Source organism: Hemiscyllium ocellatum, chromosome 3 (assembly GCF_020745735.1).
Source record: "Hemiscyllium ocellatum isolate sHemOce1 chromosome 3, sHemOce1.pat.X.cur, whole genome shotgun sequence".
Taxonomy (NCBI): domain Eukaryota; kingdom Metazoa; phylum Chordata; class Chondrichthyes; order Orectolobiformes; family Hemiscylliidae; genus Hemiscyllium; species Hemiscyllium ocellatum.
The window spans coordinates 9,746,699-9,772,573 of NC_083403.1; the positions used below are offsets into that span (position 1 = coordinate 9,746,699).

A 25,875-nucleotide genomic window follows, 5' to 3' on the forward strand; every position below is an offset into this window, starting at 1 on the left:
TCGCATATTGACATTGGTTATTCACCCTTCCATGCCTTTCATGATTTTATAAAACTCTATAAGATCACCCCTCAGCCTCCGACGCTCCAGGAAAAACAGCCTCTGCCTATTCAGCCTCTCTCTATAGCCCAAAGCCTCCACCCTGGCAACATTCTTGTAAGTCTTTTCCGAACCTTGTCATGTTATACACATCTTTCTTATAGCAGAATTGCACGCAATATTCCAAACGTGGCTTAATCAATGTCCTATACAGCCGCAACATGACCTCTTAACTCCTATACTCAATGCACTGACCGATAAGGGAAAGCATACCAAACACCTTCTTCACTATCCTATCTGCCTGCAACTCCATTTCCAAGGAGCTAAGCATTATTTAGATAGAAGTTTAATCTCCACACGAAATTAAGTGAGATTATTCCAGCTAGAGGTCCTTCATGCAATAAGTTGGATGAGGAAAAGGGGACAATAAACATAAATTAAGGTTCAAAATTATAAGTGAAAAAGTCAATAGGGAGAAACAGTTTCCAAAGGCTTTGATGGCCAGTAACCAGAGGATGCTGATTGAAGGTAATTAGCAAAAAAAAACTGGGAGAAGCATTACAAAATTGATGCAGCATCGCAGTCACCACAAATGATGTTGCACCGTAACATTATTTACTTGTGATCCCAGCTGGAATGTAGTAGGAGACTAGTTGATTGTCATGGGCATGGGGCAGTTTGGCCAAGCCCAGACCTGCCGCTGATGCCTGCAATGGAGGGTGTGATGAGAATTCACAGGATAGCAACCCTGAACCTAAAGCTTCTATTCAAACAAGAAATTTGCATGTGAACAAAATTGCAGCCCTGCACACCCATCGTGAAGCCTGACAGTCTGGAGATTCACTGTTTAAATTCTATTATTGAGCAATTTAGGCCTGTACCCTGTGGAGTTTCGAAGAATGAGAGTATACCTAATAGAGGTATATGTTGGCTTCTCCTGAAGCCACTGTGAGAAGAAGACTCTGATCCTGAGCCAGACACCCATCCACATGTGAACGCGTCAAAAATATCCCTGGAGTCTGCAGAGCTGGTTCAATACAGGTTCTCTGTCAGAACAATTCAACTAGTCCCATTCATTAATTATGACTGACTTCCAAAAACCACAGCCATCTTCCTTTGCGCCAGGTCTCACTCCAACATATACCTCTATTAGGTGCACTCTCATTCTTCTAAACTCCACAGGGTACAGGCCTAAATTGCTCAATGATGGAATTTAAACTGAGAATCTCCAGGCTGTCAGTTCAGTATTATAACCATTAGTGTACCTGCTACAAGTACCTATAATGGCAGTATCTGTCATTCTTTATTAAATATTTTTGACCTGATCTTCATTAATCATTTAAGAAGAATCTTTGAGGCCAGCTTTACTTCATTGCCTTGTTAAGTATGTGTGATTTTACGTTTGCAGATCAGTGAGTGGAACCTGCAAGGATTACCAAGTGATGACCTGTCAGTTCAGAATGGCATCATTGTTACCAAAGCAACCAGGTATCCACTTCTCATTGACCCTCAAACACAGGGTAAAACCTGGATCAAAAAGAAGGAGAAAGATAATGAACTGCAGGTAGGAAGGACGGAATTTTTGAAGCAGTCTATTAATCACAAACATAAAATAATCGAATACCACAAATCAGTGCCCTGCACAATTCATTTTCTTCTCTGGTTTTCTCCCTTACACTGCTGACTCTACAGATACCTCTCTCAAATAACATAAAAATTGCTGGACAAACTGAGCATGTCCGGCAGTACCTATGGAGAGAAAGCAGAATTAATGGTTCTGGTACAGTGACCCTTCTTCAGAACAGGAGAATTATCCAACAATTCTGTTTCTGTTTCAGATTTCCAACATCCACAGGTTTTTTTTTGGTTAGCACACCTCCTTCAAATGTCTGCTATTCACAAATAAGACATGGCATAGAATGTTAGCTGGCTGAGATAAGAGGGCAAGGCAATGTCAGTTCTTCCATCATCTCACTATCTACACAAGCAGAATTCTAGAAGGATTTGCTTGATGATGAAGAAGAATGGTGATGTTTCTCCTTTCTACTATAGAATGCTGACATGAATTGTAATAGCCCTATTATCATTTGGGTCTGTGGATCAGCTAAGTGACCACAATCAAATCAGAGAGTAGAGAAAATGGCAAAAACTGAAGCCAAGTATTTTGTTTCTGTTGTGACGAAGCTGCTCCTTTGACAAGGTTATGCTGTCCGTTTTGAGAGGGTTCATAAATGCATAGGTTCAAATGTGTCTGGTTTATATGGGTTTTAGGGCCAGTTTGATTATAGCTAACAGATACTGCCTCAGACAAAAACATTTTCAAGGTTTTAAAAAAACACTTGTACAATGAAAGGGGAACAGAAAATGTGTTGCTGGAAAAGCGCAGCAGGTCAGGCAGCATCCAAGGAACAGGAAATTCGACGTTTCGGGGCATAAGCCCTTCATCAGGAATGCCCGAAACATCGAATTTCCTGTTCCTTGGATGCTGCCTGACCTGCTGCGCTTTTCCAGCAACACATTTTCAGCTCTGATCTCCAGCATCTACAGACCTCACTTTCTCCTCAATGAAAGGGGAACGGCAGGTTCTCCCAGGTCTGCTTTTATCTGGTTGGGTTTGGCTTGATTTAGTTTAAGCTGAGGAATCCAAAGAAACAGTTACAGTATAAGGAGGTTCCATGCTAAATCTGTCTGCCATATCTCTCTCTCCTGCAAGAACCTGAAAGGCAGAGGGAGGATATACTCTGAGAATTAGCAAACAAGTTGGAATTGGATTTAATTGGGGACAGAAGGAAGGCTGAAATTGTAATGGAGTTGGTCAAGTGCTTGGGTATATCAGAGAAACAGACAAGTGCAGTGGAGTTAGAAAAAAATAATTTGCAAGTGAGGCAGAGTAAAGAGAGTTAGAAGATAAAAAAGGCAGACAAGGCTTTAAGCTGAACAAAAAGAAAAGGAGAGGAAGGCCCTAGCAGAAGAAAGAGAAAAAGAACGAATCACTTTAGCAGAACAGAAAGAAAGACAGAAGGGTGAGAGAGGAAAGGGAAAATGAGAGAGTGTTTGAACTTCAGAAATTGGCCCTTAGGAAAGTTAGCTGAAGAGGATGGAGATGAAGGCTGAAGGTCAGCTTAGTAAGGAAGAGAGTGCGGATGAGCAAACCCATGGTAGCCAAAAGCCTTGTGAGAAACTGTTTAAATATATTCATGCATTGCCTACATTTGATGAGCAGGATGTAGAAGCCTTTTTCATCTCATTTGAAAAGGTGACAAAACAAATGCACTGGCCAGTGACCATGTGGATTTTGTTGATCCAAACAAAATTTGTAAGTTGAGTTAGCGAGGCATTCACATCACTATCAGTGGAGGTATCTGCTGAGTATGAGGAGGTGAAGAAAGCCATCTTAAATGCATATGAGCTTGTGTCAGACGCTACAGACAACATTTCATGAAAATATGGAGGGACCCTCATCATATATACATTGAGTTTGAAAGGATTAAACAAATTAATTCTGATAGGTGGAAAATGGCATTAAAAATAGAGCAAACCTATGACGCTGTTCAGGAGACGATTATTTTGGAAGAGTTAAAAAATTCACTTCCTGAGGTAGTGAAAACTCATGTCGAAGAGCAGCGAGTTAAAATGGCAAGATTAGCAGCTGAAATGGCTGATGATCAGGAGTTGGTTCATAAATCAAAGTTTGGCTTCCAACGTTAGTTTCAATCCGTGAGGGATAGAAATTGGGGAAAAGAGAAATCCTCACATGATAAGAAAAAGGTAGATCTCAGTGAACATCAAAAGGATAACTTACCACAGGGGAAAAAGGAAACCATTGAAGGGAAAAAGTGCCAGTGTTTTCTCTGTGATAAAGTAGGCCACATGACATCACAGTGTTGGTAGGTTAGGAAAAGCACTGGGAAACCAGATGTAGGAAAACAGGATAAGACAGTGAATTTTGTTGGAGTGATAATGGAAAGCAAAGTGGTGGCTAGAAAGCTGCACCAGAATATACAACCTGATCAAAGGTTGGTTAAGGGGGAAATGCCAGATCTTCTTAAACTATATACCTGTGAAGGTAAAGTTCACTTACATAGGCTAGGAGCAGCAAGTACAGAGGTTACAATATTGAGAGATACAGGATCCTCTCAATCTTTGATGTAGAATGATGAGGAGATGTGTACCTCTGAAGGGCATTTGCCAGAAAAGTGCGAGTAATGGGAATTCATGGTGAGATAAGAAGCACTCAATTATGTAAGTTGAGGTTAGAGTGTCCAGTGAAGAGTGGAGAGGGTGTGGTAGGAGTACTGGACAAACTCTCAGCTCCAGCAATACAATTTGTCGTTGCTAATGATATAGCTGGTTCACAGGTAGGAGTGCTGTGTTAACCACTGCCCCAGTATTAGCCACACCTAATTAGGCAAAACATTCAAAGTGGCTTTCGATACAAGTGATGTGGATGTTGGTGCTGTGCTCCTACAGGAAGATGATGACAAGGTAGAAAGAGCTATTGGGTGTTTCTCCAGGAAATTGAACGTTCATCAGCAGAAATATTCAACAGTTGAGAAGGAGACTTTGAACTTAGTGTTGGTGTTATAATATTTCAATACAACATTACAACGTTTATGTTACCAGTAATGTATCTGAGACAATCATATACACTGATCACAACCTATTGAAGTTTGTGGAGAAATTTAAGGACAAAAATCCAGACTGCTTAGATGGACCTTATTGTTACAGCCATTCAATTAGAAAATTGTGCATGTGGCAGAACGAGAAACCGTGATTGCTGACATGTTGTTGGGACTTGGATGAGAAACGGAAGTGTTCAGTGGCAGGAGTAAATGGACTGAAACAGAATGTGGTAGTGCATGTTTGCGTGTGTACAGTCAATGGTATGTTTCTGTGTGTTGTAGTGTGACAACAGTGTAAGACTAAGGGGTTTTAAATTGAAGCCATCTTTGGATATTGATGGGTTTTTTTAAGGAGGGAGGTGTGATGATGCTGCTCCATTGAACAGGTTATTCTGTCCTTGGTTTTTTTTGGAGGGGGCATAAACTCATAGGTTCTGATGTGTCTGCTTTGTATGGGTTTTGTAGGGGCAGTTTGATTAAACCTAACAGATACTGCATCAGGCTTAACATTTTCAAGTTTTTAAAAAAAGGCTAGTACAATGAAAGGGAATGGCCAGTTCTCTCAGCTCTGTTTTTATCTGGTTGGGTTGGGTTTGATTTGGTGTAAGCTGGGGAATCCAAAGAGGCAGTTACAGTGGAAGGAGGTTCCATGCTAAATCTCACTGGCATCTCTCTCTCCTATAAGAATCTGTGTCTGATTTTATCTTTTTGCCAAGGGATGTTTATGGGGACTGTTGCAGACATTTGCAACAGCATCACTAAGTTGGGATAGTCTACCAGGTTTTCGGATAGGTATTTTGTATCCTGTTCCCTTTTGTTTATGTTTCATTTGATACTCTGGAAAGAAATTCTGTTTTATTTAAAACTGACTGGTTCTGACCAGCTGCATCACTCCTGAGATATCCATTTTACAACTACTTAAAACAACCAGAAACGTTATGGTCATAGAGTCATAGAGTCATAGAGATGTACAGCACGGAAACAAATCCTTCAGTCCAACCCATCCATGCCGAACAGATATCCCAACCCAATCTAGTCCCACCTGACAGCACTTGACCCATATCCCTCTAAAACCTTCCTATTCATATACCCATCCAAATGCCTCTTAACAGTTGCAATTGTACCAGCCTCTACCACTTCCTCTGGCAGCTCATTCCATACACGTACCACCCTCTGCGTTAAAAAGGTTGCCCCTTAGCTCTCTTTTATATCTTTTCCCTCTCACTCTAAACCTATGCTGTGTAGTTCTGGACTCCCCCACCCCAGGGAAAAGACTTTGTCTATTTACCCTATCCATGCCCCTCAGAATTTTGTAAACCTCTATAAAGTCACCCCACAGCCTCCGACGCTCCAGGGAAAACAGCCCCAGCCTGTTCAGCCTCTCTCTATAGCTCAAATCCTCCAACCCTGGCAACATCCTTGTAAATCTTTTCTGAACCCTTTCAAGTTTCACAACATCTTTCCGGTAGGAAAGAGACCAGAATTGCATGCAATATTCCAAAAGTGGCCGAACCAATGTCTTGTACAGCTGCAACATGATCTCCCAACTCCTGTACTCAATACTCTGACGAATAAAAGAAAGCATACCAAACACTTTCTTCACTATCCTATCTACTTCCAACTCCACTTTCAAGGAGATATGAACCTGCACTCCAAGGTCTCTGGGTTCAGCAACACCACCTTACCATTAAGTGTATAAGTCCTGCTGAGATTTGCTTTCCCAAAATGTAGCACCTCACATTTATCTGAATTAAACGCCATCTGCCACTTCTCAGCCCATTGGCCCGTCTGGTCAAGATCCTGTTGTAATCTGAGGTAACCTTCTTCGCTGTCCACTACACCTCCAACTTTGGTGTCATCTGCAAACTTACTAACTGTACATCTTATGCTCGCATCCAAATCATTTATGTAAATGACAAAAAGTAGAGGGCCTGGCACTGATCCTTGTGGCACTCCACTGTTCACAGGACTCCAGTCTGAAAAACAACTCTCCACCACCACCTTCTGCCTTCTACTTTTGAGCCAGTTCTGTATCCAAATGGCTAGTTCTCCCTGTATTCCGTGAGATCTAACCTTGCTAACAGTCTCCCATGGGGAACCTTGTTGAACGCCTTACTGAAGTCCACATAGATCACATCCACCACACTGCCCTCATCAATCCTCTTTGTTACTTCCTCAAAAAACTCAATCAAATTTGTGAGACATGATTTCCCACACACAAAGCCATGTTGACTATCCCTAATCAGTCCTTGCCTTTCCAAATACATGTGCATCCTATCCCTCAGGATTCCCTCCAACAACTTGCCCACCACCAACATCAGGCTCACCGGTCTATAGTTCCCTGGGTTGTCTTTACTACCCTTCTTAAACAGTAGCAACACGTTAGCCAACCTCCAGTCTTCCGGCACCTCACCTGTGACTATCGATGATACAAATATCTCAGCAAGAGGCCCAGCAATCACTTCTCTAGCTTCCCATAGAGTTCTCAGATACACCTGATCAGGTCCTCGGGATTTATCCACCTTTACCCATTTCAAGACATCCAACACTTCCTCCTCTGTAATATGGACATTTTGCAAGAGGTCACCATCTATTTCCCTACAGTCTATATCCCCCATGTCCTTTTCCACAGTAAATACTGATGCCAAATACTCGTTTAGTATCTCACCCATTTTCTGCGGCTCCACACAAAGGCCACCTTGCTGATCTTTGAGGGGCCCTATTTTCTCCCTGGTTACCCTTTCGTCCTTAACGGATTTGTAAAAACCGTTTGGATTCTCCTTATTTCCATTTACCAAAGCTATCTCATGTCCTTTTTTTCCCCTCCTGATTTCCCTCTTAAGTGTACTCCTACTGCCTTTATACTCTTCTGAGGATTCACTCGATCTATCCTGTCTATACTTTACATATGCTTCCTTCTTTTTCTTAACCAAACCCTCAATTGGTCTGGGCCTCCTTCTTGAAATAATTGAATGGGGTCTGGTCTGATCCATAACAGTGTCTTCTCATGGAAGATGCACAAACCATCCCAAAAGCGTTGAAAATTTTGGAATTGTTGAAAGGACTAAAGGGTGGGAGGAGCTCAAAACCATTATTGTCACCTAAGAAAGCATACTCAGAAAATGAATGAGATTGAAGTTGTCAAGTCCCTTGAACCTAATGGCTTATATCCCAGGCTCTTAAATAAAATGGCTGCAGAGATTGTTGCTGCACTCTTCCAAATGTCCTAGATTCTGGAAAAATCTCAACAGATTGACAAACCACAAATGTAACATTACTATTCAAGAAAGCAAACAGATAGAAATGGGAAACCGTAGGCCAATTAACCTAATTTTTTCATTGGAAAAATGTTGGTATCCAATACTAAAGGAAGTAGTTGAAGGACATTTTGGAAATTGAAATATAATCAGACAGAGTGAACATGGTTTATTGAGTGAGAAATTATATTTGCCTAATTTATGCAAGTTTTTGAGAGTCTAATAAACAGAACCAAGAAATGGGAACCAATAGCTGTAGTGCATTTGAATTTCTATATAGTATTGTGCAGGATGCCACATAGTGTCAGAGGACTACCTAATAACAGAAAGTAGAGAGTTAAAGTAAAGGGGGCATTTTTAGGTTTCCAGACTATGGTTAGTGAAGTATGACAGGAATCAATGCTGATCCAATTTACAATCAATATGAATAACTTAGATGAAAGAACAATGTATATTGTAGCTTAATTTGATGAAAGTACAGAGATACATAAGAAAGCAACCTGTGAGGAGGATTTAAAGATCCTGCAAAGGGATGTAAATACGTAAAAAAAAAAAGCAGGCAAAGATTTGGCATATGGAGTATTACTTAGAAAATTGTGAGGTTGTCCATTTGGCAGAAAGGATAAAAATGGCAAATATTATTTAAATTATGTGAGACTCCTAACTTTGCAGCACAATGGGATCAGGGTATCCTTGTATATGAATTGCAAAACTAACAGGAAAATATTGTGGAAAGTGAATAGAATTTTGGAATTTATTTCAAGGAAATGGAATTTAAAAAAGGACTTTTACTACATCATGGCATTGGTTAGACTGCAACTAGAGAACTATGTGTATGTTTTGTTTCTTTACATAAGTAGGAATATTCTTTAGATAGCACAGTGGCTCAGTGGTAGCACTGCTGCCTCACAGTACTTGGGACTCGGGTTTGATTCCACCCTCAGGCTGTGTGGAGTTTGCACATTCTCCCTGTGGTCGACGTGGGTTTCCGCCAGGTGCTCCAGTTTCCTCCCACAGTCCAAAGATAGCAGGTTAGATGGATTACCTGTGGGAAATGCAGGGTTACAGGGATAGGGTAGGGACTGGGTCTGAGTGGGATGCTCTTCGGAGAGTTGGTATGGACTCAATGGGCAGAATGGCCTGCTTCCTCACTGTGGAGATTCTATTATATCATTGTATTGGAAGCAATTCAAAAATGAAGGGGTCTGTCTAATGAAGGAAGATTGAGCCAGTTGTCCTGTAGCCATTGGGTTTAGAAGAATGATAGGGTAATCATGTTGAAGCAAAAAACTCTGAAGGTGGTGGTGGAGGGTTGGTGGCGGGAGTGCTGTGTGTTAGAAGGATGATTCCCCTCCCACGGGAATTTATAACCAGTGTACAGTTTCGAAATAATGAAGGAGGAAATAGTGAAGGAGAGGTGAGAAAGAATTTCTTCTATTGGAGAGTCATTAGCCTTTGAAATTCTCTTCGCCAGAGTCTACCAAAGGCAGGGTCACTGAATATATTCAAGGCTGAGTTCAACAGATTTTGATCTGCAAGACTTCAAAGTTTACGAGGGCTGGCAGCAAAATGGAGTTCAGGCCACAATCAGATTGGCTATCATTTTAATGACTAGTGCTGCAGGATCAGGGAGCTGGATGACCTAGTCTTGCGTTAACTTATGTTCTTTTGATCTTACAAATCTGGGATCTTTATGGTCTGCATGCCTCAGCTACACAAATCCAAAGCTAATATTTTCAAATAATATTTAATCCAGTCACTATCAACAGGAATAGTATGAAGTTATAGAAACCAAGTTAAAGATATTTCCAGGCATCGAAGATGACTATTAATAAACTCACAAAAGAAATTAAATTTGTAGTTTGTTCACTTGGTATCATCTTCCCAGAAAGTTGGCTGCCATAGATGTCTATCTGTGTCTGTCTTGTTGCTGGCCTTTAACAGTTGACATGGGTCAACTAATGGAATCCATTGCATTGCTTGTAATGTTATATACCTTTGTTTCCAGTATGTTGTCAGTGTTGAAATAATCTGGAATATCTTTGGTAGATTCTCCATCACCAATGCTCTTACTAGTATTCGCCAAGCTACTGAAACCATGAGGGCAATAATGCCCACACATCACTTTAGGCCAAGAAGGGCTCTGATTTGAACAAACAGTAAAGGCTTATTATATATTTGATAATAGCTAGCTCCAATACAGCAATCAGTTCTGAAGAAGAGTCACTGGACCCAAAGTGTTGTTAACTCTGATTTCTCTCCACAGATGCTACCAGACCTACTGAGATTTTCTAGCAATTTCTGTTTTTGTTTCGGATTTCCAGCATTCACAGTTCTTTCGGGTTTTTCCACAAAGTTTCATGACTGTCTCTTGTGAAACATCAGTCTCGATGTGAGAGTAAATATACATTATTGTTTAACTAAACACTGTTAAAATGAAGAACAATCACTTGGGAACTCTCTGCATCTCTTCTTTTACAGAGAACTCAAAGGACACATCCCACAACTCTGTTAGTCCCTCCTAAGAACAGTCCATCATTGCCTAATATTACCAAAGCAGAAGGACTTGGGTGTATTTGTGCATTAGTCATTGAAGGTGACAGACAGGGAGTGAGCTGTTAACCCTATCAGGTTCATATACAATAATATCAAACATCTACTTCCTCCTTACCCCAATTCCCTGCCTTTTATTTTCCATTGACCTTTCCGACCAGTAATTGTTTCTGTCACGAGCAAATTATTTCATCTTTTCTCCAGTTATTTCCAACAGTTTCTCATTAGAGTCTGTATTGGATATGTGGTACATCCCCCTCTCTCTGGTTTTGCAGTTAAACCCTAAATAATGACATTACTTAATAATTCATACATGAACATCACCACCCACCACTTGCAGTGCCTCCTTCCAAACTACTCACCATTCTGAATCGAAACTACATTGCTGTTCCTCCATCACCAAAGTCACTCCCTGACAGCCAGACCCCAGGACTACAGCAATTCAAGAAAGCAGCTCGAAATGAAGCTGACAGCCTTTTGGCTCAGTGCAAGTCGTGTCAGGTTTTTTGGAGCTACTCTCGCTGTGAGTCTAAGCGAGTTTTGATGACAAATCCTACCAAACTCATCACACTACAGGCAGACCCTGGGTTGGGAATGGGTTCTGTTCTCGACTATGTTCATGAATTGATTTTGTACACAAGTTGGAATATAATGCAGGATAATATAAAGTAGTCATTCTTATGTACAGGAAATGTTCTTATGTTGGATCTTTAAAACTACAACCCTGTATGGGATTGCATTCGTAAATACAAGCAGTCGTAAGTTGGGCAGTTGTGTATTGGGGGCATCTAAAATTGCCGTTCCAGCTGTCTACTTACTCACTCAGGACACAGTCCCACCTGTACCAACAATAATATCTGTGTGAACGCTTTTCATCTTCCATAATACATGCTCCACTCTCACTCCAGGAGGAAAACAGCCCACAACTGGGCAAAGAACTGGTGAGCTGCTGGTCATTCAGTTCTTCACCCCTTATATGGCTGACTCTGACTGTCCTGAGTGGCTGACCTGACCATGTCCAAGCCCCTGGAGTGGTATCAATGGCTGCCAGGACATTTGACTTGACTGAGGCAGGCTAATACGCAAGACCAGCTTCCTGGCTTTGTGTCTATGCAAAATGACTTGATAAGACAATTGTAATATAAGCGAGGTATCTCTAGCTGAGAGGGTTAAATCACAAAAAGGCAAAGCATGAGATGGCAGGAGTGCTGTGAGGGGCCACTATAACAGAAAGGAAAAGTCCAGAGCTGCAGCCTGGTCCAGTCCATGAACTGGGTGTATGTCCCTGACTGTAAGGCCCTTGCTGCAGCATTGCAATGATCTTTGCTGGTGAAGCAGAAGCGTTGTGTATATGGATCAGACATGTGCCATGAGGATGGTTAAAGGCTGGCACATTTAGAATGCTAATGCCCATAGATGTGGAATGTGTGTGGCCAGTATGTATGGAGCTTGCCCTGAGAAGGTGGTGTCCAGTATTCACCATGGAAGCCATTTGGAGCAAGCAGTGAGCTCAATATCTGTTCTGATTTCCATGTCCAGTTTTTCCGATGTTTACTTTGTTGGGTGAGTTCGGTATAATCGCAACTGGAATATTAATGAGGTGAGTTTGGTCATCAACTTTGACCTTAGAAATTGCTGTGACTTGGCAACTCGCCACTGCCCAGTGAAAATCTCCCCCTGCCACTTGTGAAAAGTTTAAAACAGCAAGATGATCTCCACACTAAGATAGGTCTCGCTGGACTTCTCCATCTCCAAATCTGCCATACATCTTGCCATAGTCCAAGTCACTAAGACCATTATCGTATTGCGCCCCACCTTCTCAAGCAGTTGGGAAAGGGCAATAAATGTCCACCTTACCAAGGACACTCAAATCCTATGGCTAAAGCTAAGATCTTTTCTTTTGATGTGGAGGAGCCGGTATTGGATTGGGGTAGACAAAGATAAAATTTACGCAGCACCCAACAGGCTTATTTAGAAGCACTAGCATTCGGGGCGCTGCTCCTTCTTCAGGTGGTTGTGTAGTTAAGAATAGGTAGTTGGCTGTTACCTCATTGGAATGAGTTCGAAGAAGTGGTTGAGAAATTGAAATGGGCATATACAGGTGTTACACTATATACCTAGAGTGTAACCATTAACATTAAAAAAGTGGATCAAATGTGCCTTTTTAATTTCCTGTGCAACAACAACTACACTTCAAAAAGTAATTTGTTGTATACAAAACACTTTTGGATATCGCTGAAACACTTATTGAGACTACATAAGAATGATTTTCAAATGGAAGTAACACATGGAAAACAAGGAGCTGTCAGCTGCCCCATCAACAGATGCAAGGTTTCCTATGTGCCCAAGGTCATGCTAAATGGATTTGTAAGGCCTTGATTGCAATTCTGAGATAGAGATGAATAAAGATTGGACATTGCAGGTTCTACTTAGATATATCAAGCACTAAGTAGCCTAAGCAGCAATCCAAATAGTGTTCACTGTTAGCAGCTCTACGTGACCTAGAAAACCTGTCATATTGTTGTGCAAGTGTCGAAGGATCCCAAAAGAAACGTTGATCCATTATCAGTCTATTTGAAGGATGACCCCTGCAATTACCACCTCCCCAATCTGCACCCACCAACCAACCACCTCCACCAATAACCCTCTGTCAGCTTTCTGAGCAAGCCCTGAACAGCTGGGTATAGCTCAGTGATTGTACTAAATATATGTTCCCACTCGGGAATGGGAATCTGCCACCTTACATGGTCTTTCCTACCTGGGATCCACCTTCCAATATCTTTCCTACCTTCCACTATGCAATTGACATTTTGGCTGCAAAGTTCAGTTGCATCATAGCCCCATGGGGAAATACCAGAGGTTTCGACAGAAAGGGCTGAGTGGCAGGGTGAATTGTAGGAAGGCTGTAGAGAAACTTAAGCATGATTTGGACAAGCTGAGTTAGTGAACAAATGTATGGAAGATGAAGTATAATGTGGATAAATGTGAGCAAAAACAAAGAGACAGATTATTATCTGAATGGTGATAGACTGAGAATGGGAGAGATACTACAAGCCCTCCTTGTACACCAGTTGTTGAAGGTAAGCAGGCAGGTGCAGCAGGTGAGGAAGGCATGTAGCAGGTTGGCCTTCATACAGAGAGGATTCAAGTCCAAAAGCAGGGATGTCTTGCTGCAATTGATGGGGCCTTCGTCAGACCATACCCAGAGTATTGTGTGCAGTTTGGGTCTCCTTATCTGAGGAAGGAAGTTTTGGCTGTGGAAAGAGTGCAACCAACATTTACCCGGCTGATTTCTGGGGTGGCAGGACTGATGCCCAAAGAGATGCAAGTGTTTAGAAGAATGAGGGAGGATCTCACTGAAACCTATAAAATTCTAACAGAACGAAACAGGGTAAACACAGGGAGGATATTCCCGGTGATCAGGAATTCTTCTCTGCCACAAAAAGTAGTTAGAATCCCTACAGTGTGGAAGCAGACCATTTATCCCATCAGGTTCACACAGACCCTCCAAACAGCAGACCACCCAGACCCTATCTCTATAACCCTGCATTTCCCATGGCTAATCCACCTAGCCTGCACATCCCTGAATACTATGCAGCATGGTCAATCCACCTAACAGGCACATCTTTGGACTGTTGGAGGAAACCGGACCACTGAGAGGAAACAAACACAGATACCAGAAGAATGTGCAACCTCCACACAGCCAGTTTCTCAGGGGTGGGATTGAACCCAGGTTCCTGGTGCTGTGAGGTAGCAGCGCTAACCACTGAGCCACCCGCATGTCTCTGTCGACCCCTCCAACTGGGAGAAACCCTACAACCACAAGCTTACCACTGTGTCAAGATGCAGTTGGCATGTGACTAAACTAAGTAATGTGTTTCAATGAATGCATAGCAAGGCATCCAGAACCAGGTCATGATATTGATGCAAAGCAGCAGCAGACCGTTTACTCAGGACCCCAGTGACACTGGTGAAGGCAGGATTAATGCAGCTATTAATGCAGAGTGACACTCTTGTCACAGGAGGGGACACTTTCAAGTAGCAGAAAACTTTTAGCTTCAGGTCCAAAGCTTATAGATACACTGCACCCAACAACAGCTTCTGAAGCAGAAGGAAGCTCTCGAGTTTCAATCGCTATTTTTCCAGATAAACTTGTCGACTGTTAAGAAGCCTTGGTGTAGAGAGCATGTTGTCTCTTTGGTATTTGTAAGAATAAAAAGATTATTTGAATGTTTTTCTGATGTTTATAATAAAGTCGTTCAAAACTTTTCATTGAGCATACCATAATTCCTTTATTAAACATTTTATTATTTTTGTTAAAAGTACACTGGCTGCATCTTGTGAAGGGATTTAGTAACTGACCTCCCAAGGTTCAAAAAAAATCTAATGAGCCAGGTTTCACTTTGGGATCTGACTTGTCCAGTACTAATATCAGATGGAATTATAATAGTCGTCATTCTTCACATAAAAGAGATTTTCCTCATATCATTTTTACATTTTTTTTATTAAGTCTTTTCTCTTCTCAATCCTTTCACTAATGGGAATGCATTCTCACTATCTACTCTGTCTGGGCCTCTAATGATTTTGAATACTTCAGTCAGATCTTCTCCAGGAAGAACAGTCCCAGCTTCTTCAATCTAGTTAGATTAGATTACTTACAGTGTGGAAACAGGCCCTTTGGCCCAACAAGTCCACACCGACCCGCCGAAGCGCAACCCACCCATACCCCTACATTTACCCCTTACCTAACACTACGGGCAATTTAGCACAGCCAATTCACCTGACCCGCACATCTTTGGACTGTGGGAGGAAACCGGAGCACCCGGAGGAAACCCACGCAGACACGGGGAGAACGTGCAAACTCCACACAGTCAGTCGCCTGAGTCGGGAATTGAACCCGGGTCTCAGGCGCTGTGAGGCAGCAGTGCTAACCACTACTTAAACTCCTTAGCCCCAGTGCCTTTCCTGGAAACATCTTCTATGCTCTCTCTAATGCCTTAACATTCTTTAGAAAATGTGGTGCCTAGAACTGAATGCATTACTCCAAATGAGGACAAAATAAAGGTTCAACGTAACCTTTTGCCTTTGTACTCAATGCCCTTTTTAGTAAAGCCCAGGATATTGTATGAATTATTAACTGCTCTTTAACTGTCTGCCACCTTCAGTGACTCATGCTCAGATACACCCAGGTCCTTCTGCTCCTGCAACTTTAGTAGAATACTTCCCGATACTTTATACCGTGTTTCCATTTTCTTTGTATCAAAGTACACATCCTTACACTTCTCCACATCAAACTTCACCTGGCACCCATCCGTCTACTCCATCAACTTGTTAATTTCCTTTTCATGTTTTGCACAATCCTCACAGTTTACAATGATTCCAAATTTCATTATCAGCCAAATATTTTGAAATTGTGCCCATATACCAAGACCTATATCATTAATATATGTCATGAAAAGTAAGGATCCCAATATCAATCATTAAAAATTGGGTGGCACAGTGGCTCAATGATTAGCATTGCTGCTTCACAGTGCCAGAGACCCAGGTTCAATTCTAGCCTTTGGTGATTGTCTGTGTGGATTTCCATGTTCTCCCTGTGTCTGTGTGAGTGGGTTTCTGCTGGGTGTTACAGTTTCCTCCGACAGTCCAAAGATGTGCAGGTTAGGTGAATTGCCCATGCTAAGTTGCCCATAGTTAGGGACATTAGTCAGGGGTAAATATAAGGTAGGGGAATGGGTCTGGGTGGATTACTCTTTGGAAGGGCGGTGTGGCTTGTTGGACCAAAAGGCCTGTTTCCACACTGTAGGGACTTTTTTTTAAGCTTACTTACAGTGTGGAAACAGGCCCAACAAGTCCACACCGACCCGCCGAAGCGCACCCACCCAGATCCATTTCCCTACATTTACCCCTGCACTTCACACTATGGGCAATTTAGTAGGCCAATTCACCTAACCTGCACATTTTTGGACCGTAGGAGGAAACCAGAGCACCCGAGGAAACCCACGCAGACACAGGGAGAATGTGCAAACTCCATACAGTCAGTCGCCTGAGGCAGGAATTGAGCCCGGGTCTCTGGTGCTGTGAGGCAGCAGTGCTAACCACTGTGCTACCATGCCACCCACAATTCCACCCACAATCCAACAATGTGCAGGTTGGGGTTGGGTGTGGGGGGTCACCCTTCCTGATGAAGGACTTATGCCCAAAACGTCAATTCTCCTGCTCCTCGGATGCTTCCTGACCTGCTGTGCTTTTCCAGCTCCACGGTCTCAACTCTGATCTCCAGCATCTGCAATCCTCACTTTCCCCTAGGTTAGATGGGCTAGCCTTGGTAAATGCAGGGTTAGACGGCTGGGTCTGGGTGGCATGCTGTTTGGTGGCTCAGTGCAGACTCAGCAGGCTGAATGGACTCTTTCTGCACTGTAACGATTCTATGATTCAAACTCCATTACAAACCTTCAGCCAGCCCAACAAAGAATCCATTAGCTATTATGCTCTCTTCTTATGCAGTCAGCTTTGTTTCCAGTGTCCAAATTGCAATAGTTCATCATGTACCTGTGTCAATCTCACATGTTTTAAAAGTTCACACTTTGGAAACAGTGTCCCCAATTCATCAAACATGCTAGGGCAAATTCATACGAACAAAGTGATCTATATGACTATGATCATAGATGGCCTCAACAGAGTTATTTGTCATCAGGATGATACAGTCTGTTCTGATACAATGTAATCGTTCCAGTGTGATGCCATGTTATAAGAAAATCGCACAATAGCAGCATTATGTAAACCAATGGGACCGGAATCACAATATAGCCAATACAGATAAAGAAAGTTTGCATTCTACAAATAATGGTCTACATTCTTCAATTATAATATAGCTAATTCACATTGAAGAAACACGCATTATAGCAGAATGGACTGTACTCTCTTTCATAGCTTTATTTACAATGGAGAATAATACAAGGATACAGATGTTGCTGCAGGGTTTACTTGCAGGGATGGGGGGCATGTGGTCAACCACGAGTGAGTTTTCCAAGCCCAGAACCAACCTCCTGGGCACACCATCAACCATGTCAAGGCAGAGCCCAAAACACAGCAGCCATCAAGAATTTTCCACCACCCTGCACAATGTACTCCAGCATTTTATGGCCATGGTTAACAGTTAGACAAGTTCCTAGCCACCCTGGCACACATCATTAAACTGCTACAGTGAGTTCTGAAACCAGACTGGGCTTGGTAATAGGATATGCAGCAACAACAAATCATTGATGCAAACAAGATCATGCTTCTTGCCTCCTAAACCAGCCCCATTACAATCCAGACCCGACCACCATTCTCACAGCTGATCCATTCTTCATTAGTCAGGGAGCTGTATTATTCTCAATCTAACAGAAGGGCAGGCATTTGATGACTGATGTACTGTGCCTTCAGGGCACTGCCAGCTGCAAAGCAGTGATATAAGGTCTTTGAGAAAGAGACCTTGGCAGTCGTCTGGATCTAAAGAAACTTCTCAGACTATGTTCTAGACCTCAAGATCATAATCCAGTTTGGTGACCCATTTCAATATTAAGTAGGTGGCAAAGATGCCATCCAAATCCAATGATTCCAGTTAGAGCTTATGCAATTTGACTTCATCTCTGAATGATGTCTGCTTTGTTGAGGACCTCACATCCTATTTTTTTTTAATCAACTAAGTTCCTCCTGATGGTCCCTCAGAAATTGAAATTCTTACAGTTCAGAAGGCTGATGCAAAATACACTCAAATATGTGAGCCTGCATATGTCTTTATTATTTCTACTTTAAAACAATACTTGAAGCAACTCCATCATCATAGCCTTCTAGATGACCTCCAAATTTATGATGACCACATTGTGATTCCCTGGCTCCTCAGGCTGGTGTCTGCTTGGCATTCTGGTATATTGAAGACATAGTCTCCATTTGTGCAATATGTGTTGTCCATTGGCAAAACTACAAGTAGCTTTGCTGGCCTCATCTCTATTATTGCCCCCATGGGAATACCTCAGGATGAATTTGTTCACCTTCAAAATAAAACCTTCTCCCCTAACATTGGTTGCTATCCATAAAGAGTTGGTGTGAAACAACAATACCACTGCCCCACCACTATGCTCAAAGAGATTATTACTATACATGGCAGCTTTGGGATGGTCATTTCATAACTCAATAATGATTGCGTCACACAATTCACAGAATGAGAAGGTTTCATACACTTCACCAGGACACCTCAATACTCATAGGATAACAGGAAGGCTAAGTGGGTAGTCTGTAAAATCAAGGTCTTGTTGAAGAAAGACAATACAATTGACCTCGCTTTGCTTTGCAACCAATCAAACTAAATGTGAAATTTTGTCATGTAATGATCACTCTTTCCCAAAATGTCCTTAACTATGAACCCAGTCTTGTCATAAATATTAGCTCAGTCAGTGGTAGTGTAACTGAATTAATGCTGCTCAACATTGAAGAGGTCACCTGCAACACCGCCACCCCCCCAAACCCCGTCTATCCCATGCAGAATATAATTTCTGTTCTTGACATCATCAGTGGTTCACCTAAGTGGTATCCAACATTAAGGAGCTTTCCTTTTGTTCTTTCATGTGATGTGGGTGTTGCTGCAAGATCAATGTTTATTGTCCATCTCAAACCACTAATTTTAGAAGGTGGTTCAGAGTCAACAACTTCACTAGGCATCTGAAGATACTCAGAGGCCAGACCTGGTAAGAATGGCACATTTCCTTCCCAGAAGGACATTAGTGAACCAGATAGGCTTTTACAAACATGATGATTAATGTCAGAGTCACCAGTACTGTGATTAGCTTTATATTCCAAATGGATGAATTTATTTTAAATTGCTCCAGCTGTTATGGTAGGATTTGAGCTCATGACGCCAGATCATTTACCTGGGTCTCTGGATTTCTACTGACATTTTCACTACTCCACCATCTCCCCATCAACTGAGGAAGGCCAGTTGGTTACCATCTGCAGAAATTGCCCTGCCCAAATTTGACCTAGTGCCATGAAACTTCATAGGACCTAGATTGATGTTGAGAACTTTCAAGACACCTCCCAGCTCCACAGTGCTGTTGCCACCTCTACTTGGTCTGTCTGGTTGCTGGGACAGGATACAGGGAACAAGAGAATCGGCTTGTTGGGTTGTTTCTCAACCTTTCTGTGGGACATTTCTTCCCAGATGCCAGTGGGGAGAATTTTTCAGTTTCCACTGAGCAGGTTGTTCCCAGTGGTAAAAACAATGACTGCAGATGCTGGAAACCAGATTCTGGATCAGTGGTGCTGGAAGAGCACAGCAGTTCAGGCAGCATCCAACAAGCAGCGAAATCGACATTTCGGGCAAAAGCCCTTCATCAGGAATCTCCAACAAGCAGCGAAATCGACGTTTCGGGCAAAAGCCATTCCTGATGAAGGGCTTTTGCCCGAAACGTCGATTTCGCTGCTCGTTGGATGCTGCCTGAACAGGTTGTTCCCAGTGCTTAAGTCAATGCCAAGTGCCACCTTATTCATGTTGAATTTATCTATAACTATTTGATAGATCTGAAAGGCTAGTTCATTTTAGAGACAACCACATTACTTAGTGTTGACCAGACCAGATGTGAGATGTTAGATTTTCTACTCTGGAGAGTATGAGTGATTTCGTAATCATCACTGCAACTAGTTCTTTATTCCCACTTTCTTATTTAATTGAATTTATATCTTCCAAGCCACCACAGTGGGCTTTGAATGAAGTATCACAGCATATTGGGGAGGCATTCGTCCAGTGATATTATCATTAGACTATCCAGAGACAAGAAGTGTGGTGCTAGAAAAGCACTGCAGGTCAGACAGCACTAGAATTGATATTTCAAGCATAAGCCCTTCATTAGGATTAAAGGACTTATGCCAGGAACATACACTGGAAAATTCTCCTGCTCCTCAGATGGTGCCTGCCGTGCTGTGCTTTTCCAGTACCACACTTTTTGACTCTGATCTCCAGCATCTGCAGTCCTCACTTTCTCCTAATAATCCAGAAACTCAGCTAACGTTCTGGGCACATGGGTTTAAATCCTGCTGTGGGTGATGGTGGACTTAGAATAAAATAATGAATTTGGAGTTGAAGGTTTAATTATGACAATGAAGCCATTGTCAACTATCAGGAAAAAGTCATCTTGTTCAGTAAAGTCCTTTAGAGAAGGAAATCTGTCATCCTCACCTGGATTGGATACATGTGACTCCAGATCCACAGTGACTCTTAACTGCCCTCTGAGCCATTAGGAATGGACAATAAATGCTGGCCTAACTAGAGATGCCCACATCCCTGGGAATAGAACATACAACGTAGAACATTTCAGCACAGTACAGGCCCTTCAGCCCTCAATGTTGCGCCGACCTTTGAAACCAATCTGAAGCCCATCGAACCTACAGTATTCCATTTTCATCAACATATTTATCCAATTACTATTTAAATGCCCTTATAGTTGGCAAGTCTATTACTGTTGCAGGCAGAGCCTTTCACCTCCTTACTACTCTCTGAGTAAAGAAACTATCTCTGACCTCTGTCCCATATCTATCACACCTCAATTTAAAATTATGTCCGCTCGTGCTAGCAATCAGCATCCGAGAAAAAAGGCTCTCACTGTCCACCCTATCTAATCTTCTGATCATCTTACATGTTTCTATTAAATCACCACTCAACCTTCTTCTTTCTAATGAAAACAGCCTCAAGTCCTTCAGCCTTTCCTCATAAGACCTTCCCTCCATACCAGGCAACATCCTGGTAAATCTCCTCTGCACCCTTACCGAAGCTTCCAGATCCTTCCTATAATGCAGCGGCCAGAAGTGTACATAATACTCCAAGAGTGGCCGCACTATAGTTTTGTACAGCTGCAGCATGACCTTGTGGCTGTGAAACTCAATCCCTCTACCAATAAAAGCTAACGCACTGTATGCCCTCTTAACAACCCTATCAACTTGGGTGTCAACATTCTCGGTGTACATGGACACCGAGATCTCTCTGTTCGACACTGCCAAGAATCTTACCATTAGCCCAGTACTCTGCATTCCTATTCCTCATTCCAAAGTGAATCACCTCACACTTTTCCACATTAAACTCCATTTGCCACCTCTCAGCTCAGCTCCCTTTGTAATCAGCAACATCCTTCAGCCCTGTCCACAACTCCACTGACCTTAGTGACATCAGCAAATTTACTAACCCATCCTTCTATGACCTCATCCACATCATTTATAAAAATGACAAACAGCAGTGGCCCCAAAATAGATCCTCGTCGTACACCACTAGTAGCTGAATTCCAGGATTAACATTTTCCATCAAACACCAACCTCTGTCTTCTATCAGCTCGCCAATTTCTGATCCAAACCACTAAATCACCCTCAATCCCATGCCTCCGTATTTTGCACAATAGCCTACCGTGTGGAACCTTATCCATTGCCTTACTGAAATCCGTATACACTAGATCAATCAATTTACCCTCATCCACCCGATTGGTCACCTTCTCAAAGAACTCAATAAGGTTTGTGAGGCATGACCTACCCTTCACTAAACCATGTTGACTATCATTAATCAACTTACTCCTTTCTAGATGATTATAAATCCTATCCTTTATAATCCTTTCCAACACGGTGGCACAGTGGTTAGCACTGCTGCCTCACAGCGTCAGAGACCCGGGTTCAATTCCTGACTCAGGCGACTGACTGTGTGGAGTTTGCACATTCTCCCCGTGTCTGCGTGGGTTTCCTCCGGGTGCTCCGGTTTCTTCCCACAGTCCAAAGATGTGCAGGGGTTAGGTGAATTGGCCATGCTAAATTGCCCATAGTGTTAGGTAAAGGGGTAAATGTAGGGGTATGGGTGGGTTGCGCTTCGGCGGGTCGGTGTGGACTTGTTGGGCTGAAGGGCCTGTCTCCACACTGTAAGTAATCTAATCTAATCTAAAACTTTACACACAACCAAAGTAAGGCTCACTGGTCTATAATTACCAGGATTATCCTTACTGCCCTTCTTGAACAAGTGGACAACATTTGATATCCTCCAGTCTTCTGGCACTATTCCTGTAGACAATGACGACACAAAGATCAAAAGCAAAGGTTCTGAAATCTTCAGCCTCGCATACCAGAGAATCCTAGGATAAATCCCATCTGGCCCAGGGGACTTACCTATTTTCACACTCTCCAGAATTACTAACACCTTCTCTGTATGAACCTCAATCCTGTCTAGTCTAATAGACTGTATCTCAGTAACCTTCTTCACAACATTGTCTTTTTCCAGAGTGGATATTAAGGCAAGATATTCATTTAGTGCCTCTCCTATCTCCTCAGACACCAAGCACAACTTCCCACTACTGTCCCTGACTGGCCTGAATCTTACTCTCATCATTCTTTTATCCCTAACATACCTAGAGAAAGCTTTAGGGTTCTCCTTGATCCTACTTGCCAAAGACTTCTTATGTCCTCTCCTGGCTCTTCTTAGCTCTCTCTTTAGGTCCTTCCTGGTTAACTTGTGACTGTCAAGCACCCTAACTGAGCCTTCACGTCACATCCTCATATAAGCTTTCTTCTTTCTCTTGACAAGAGGTTCAACTTCTTTAGTAAATCAATTCCTTCACTCGACCACTTCCTCCCTATGGAGGAAGATACATACTTATCAAGGACACACAGTACCTGTTCCTTGAACAAGCTCCACATTTCAATTGTACTTATCCCCTGTAGTTTCCTTCCCCATCCCATGCATCCAAAATCTTGCCTAATCGCATCGTAATTGCCTTTCCCCCAGCTGTAACTCCTACCCTACGGTACAAACCTATCCCTTTCCATCGCTAAAGTAAACATAACTGAATTCTGGTCACTATCGCCAAAGTACTCACCTACCTCCAAATTAACACCTGGCCTGGTTCATTACCCAGTACCAAACCCAATGTGGCCTTGCCCCTTGTTGGCCTGTCTACATGCTGTGTCAGGAAATCTTCCTGCACACGTTGGACAAAAGCTGACTCATCTAAAGTACTTGAATGACAGCGTTTCCAGTCAATATTTGGAAAGTTAAAGTCCCCCTGTTACTCTCACTCCTATCCAGAATCATCTTTGCAATCCTTCCCTCTACATCAGTGGAACGTTTCAGAGGCGGAATGAATTTTTAAAAATCTGGATTATAAGTAAATAAATGTTGCCACTGTGTTTCCATTGCCTCAGTTGATAAACATATTACGAATGACAATTCCCTTTTATTACAAGGTAACATCACTTAACCACAAGTATTTCCGGAATCACCTGGAAGATGCTCTTTCACTTGGACGTCCTCTGCTATTGGAAGATGTGCAGGAAGAATTGGATCCTGCACTGGACAATGTGCTGGAGAAAAATTTCATCAAATCTGGGACCTCCTTTAAGGTGAGTAAATATATGCCACTGCCATAAGAATCATCAGCTTCGGCTGAACTATTGTCACTGAAGATTAATAAGACACTGCACTATTGTATCCCCAAAGCAGACACACAACAGTGTTGGACTGACTTTATTTGTTGTGAAGTCTAAGCAAAAGGCAAGCCCTTAGTGCTGTATGCAATCACATTTCTGAAGGACAGAAGGAAGGTTAAGGTGGCCTTAGGGCAAAGTAGTAGTGCCTGTGCCTCTGGATCAGAAGGTCTGAGTTCACATTCCACCTGCTACGGAGGTAATGTCACCAGGTGCCTGAATGTAATGGTTTGAATATAAATATAGTGTGAGACTTGGAGTATAAAGGTGAATTTACACTGTTTTGAAACTACCTAAAAGGAAGGCTGTATTAGAAAGTAGGAACAAGATGATGCCAAGCTTCAGTTTAAAATACAAGGACATACGAATATGGCGTAATGAAGTTGCTCCTTTAACAAGGTCATGCTGTCCTTGGTTTTTCTTCAGGAGGTCATAAAAACACAGGTTCCAAAATGTCTGTGCTTGGATGGGTTTTAGGGCCAATATGTTTACAGATAACAAATACTGTCTCAGGCAGAAGGCTTTTAAGTTTAAAAAAAAACACTTGTATAATGAAAAGGGAGTGACCAGTTCTCCCAGCTCAGTTTTCTCTGGTTTGGTTTTAATGCAGCAGTGTGTGTGTGAAGAAAGGCTGCTGGACTCTCTCTCTCTCTCTCTCTCTCTCTCTGTCTCTGACTTCAAGCCTGTAAGAACTTGTTTGATTTTACCTTTTGTGCCAAGGACTGTTTGTGGGGATTGTTGCTAGTATTCTGGAACAGCCTCATTAAGCTGGGCTGGTCTGTTGGGTTTTCAGATAGAATAGGTTATTCAGTATCCTGTTTTTTGTTCTTTGTGTTCCATTTAGTAATCTTGCAAATAAATTCTGTTTTGTTTAAAACTAAGTAGTTTGACCAGCTGATTCTCTCCTGGAATATCCACATTACATCTGCTTAAAACAACCAGCAAAGTTAGAGTCTAGGCTACCTTCTAAAAAGGATTTAAAGGGTCTGGTCTAGTCCATAACAATGGCCACAACACAGAAAGAGGCTGTTCAGCTTGTCAAGTCTGTACTGGATCCCTGAAAGGACATTTCACCTCATGTTACTCGCTAGCTTCTTCACTTTAACACTGCACACTCTTCTTTTTCAGAAAACATTCCAATTCTCTTGTCAATAACTCAATTGAATCTGCCTCCACTGGGCGTTCAGAGCATTCCAAACCCTAACTGCTTATTGCAAGGGAAAGCTTTTCCTCATGTCACCATTGTTTCTTTTGCAAATTACCTTAAATCTTTGCCCTTTGGTTCTCTCTACTTCCATCAATGAGAACAGTTTCTCGTATTTACCCTTTTCAGACTCCTTACATGCAAACATGCAAGTGAGGAAATAACTTGCAGCATAATACAATTTATCACAGTGCTTTACAAATTATCACTGTCCTCGATGCAATGTAGGAAGAAAGGACAGTGGAGGTAAGAACCTTTGAGACCCTGGTTAAAAATAACTTGTTTTATAGTAGAAATTGATGGACAAACTTCCCTCAAATCAACCCATTTGCAGACAGCGAAGGGGTAGTGGGATGACAGCAGATCAGGAACACAATCACCATGGTAGCAGGCATTGCCATGGCTGTTTAACATGACCATAGCATTAGTATCTCTCTTCTGGGCTGACTGACCAATCACAAAGTGTCAATGAGAGTATTTTCATTTAGAAAGACCTGATAGAACTCAGATTGCTCGCTCTCCAAGATTTAGTTCTAAAGGTTGCAGCATAGAATGGAGATGTGGGAAGGCTGCCCCAAAGGTTCTTTGACTCTTCCTTGGATGTGACACTGGAGTTGATGAGGATCTGGAAAATTGTGTTGATGTGAGAATGGCCAGTTACATTAAAACAAGGTGGAAATCTTTCAGGTACTCCCTACAAGATGAATTCAGT

At 42.2% G+C, this 25,875-nt stretch overlaps 1 protein-coding gene across 1 annotated transcript in view; it reads left to right on the forward strand.

Moving 5' to 3' along the window:
- The window catches only part of LOC132834399 (dynein axonemal heavy chain 8-like), a 1,143,262-nt gene that overhangs the window by 1,007,011 nt on the left and 110,376 nt on the right, over positions 1-25,875 (forward strand). Inside the window, exons 73-74 of the mRNA XM_060853284.1 lie at positions 1,448-1,603; positions 23,720-23,875. Coding sequence (XP_060709267.1) covers positions 1,448-1,603; positions 23,720-23,875 — 312 coding nt within the window. The remainder of the gene's footprint in view (positions 1-1,447; positions 1,604-23,719; positions 23,876-25,875) is intronic.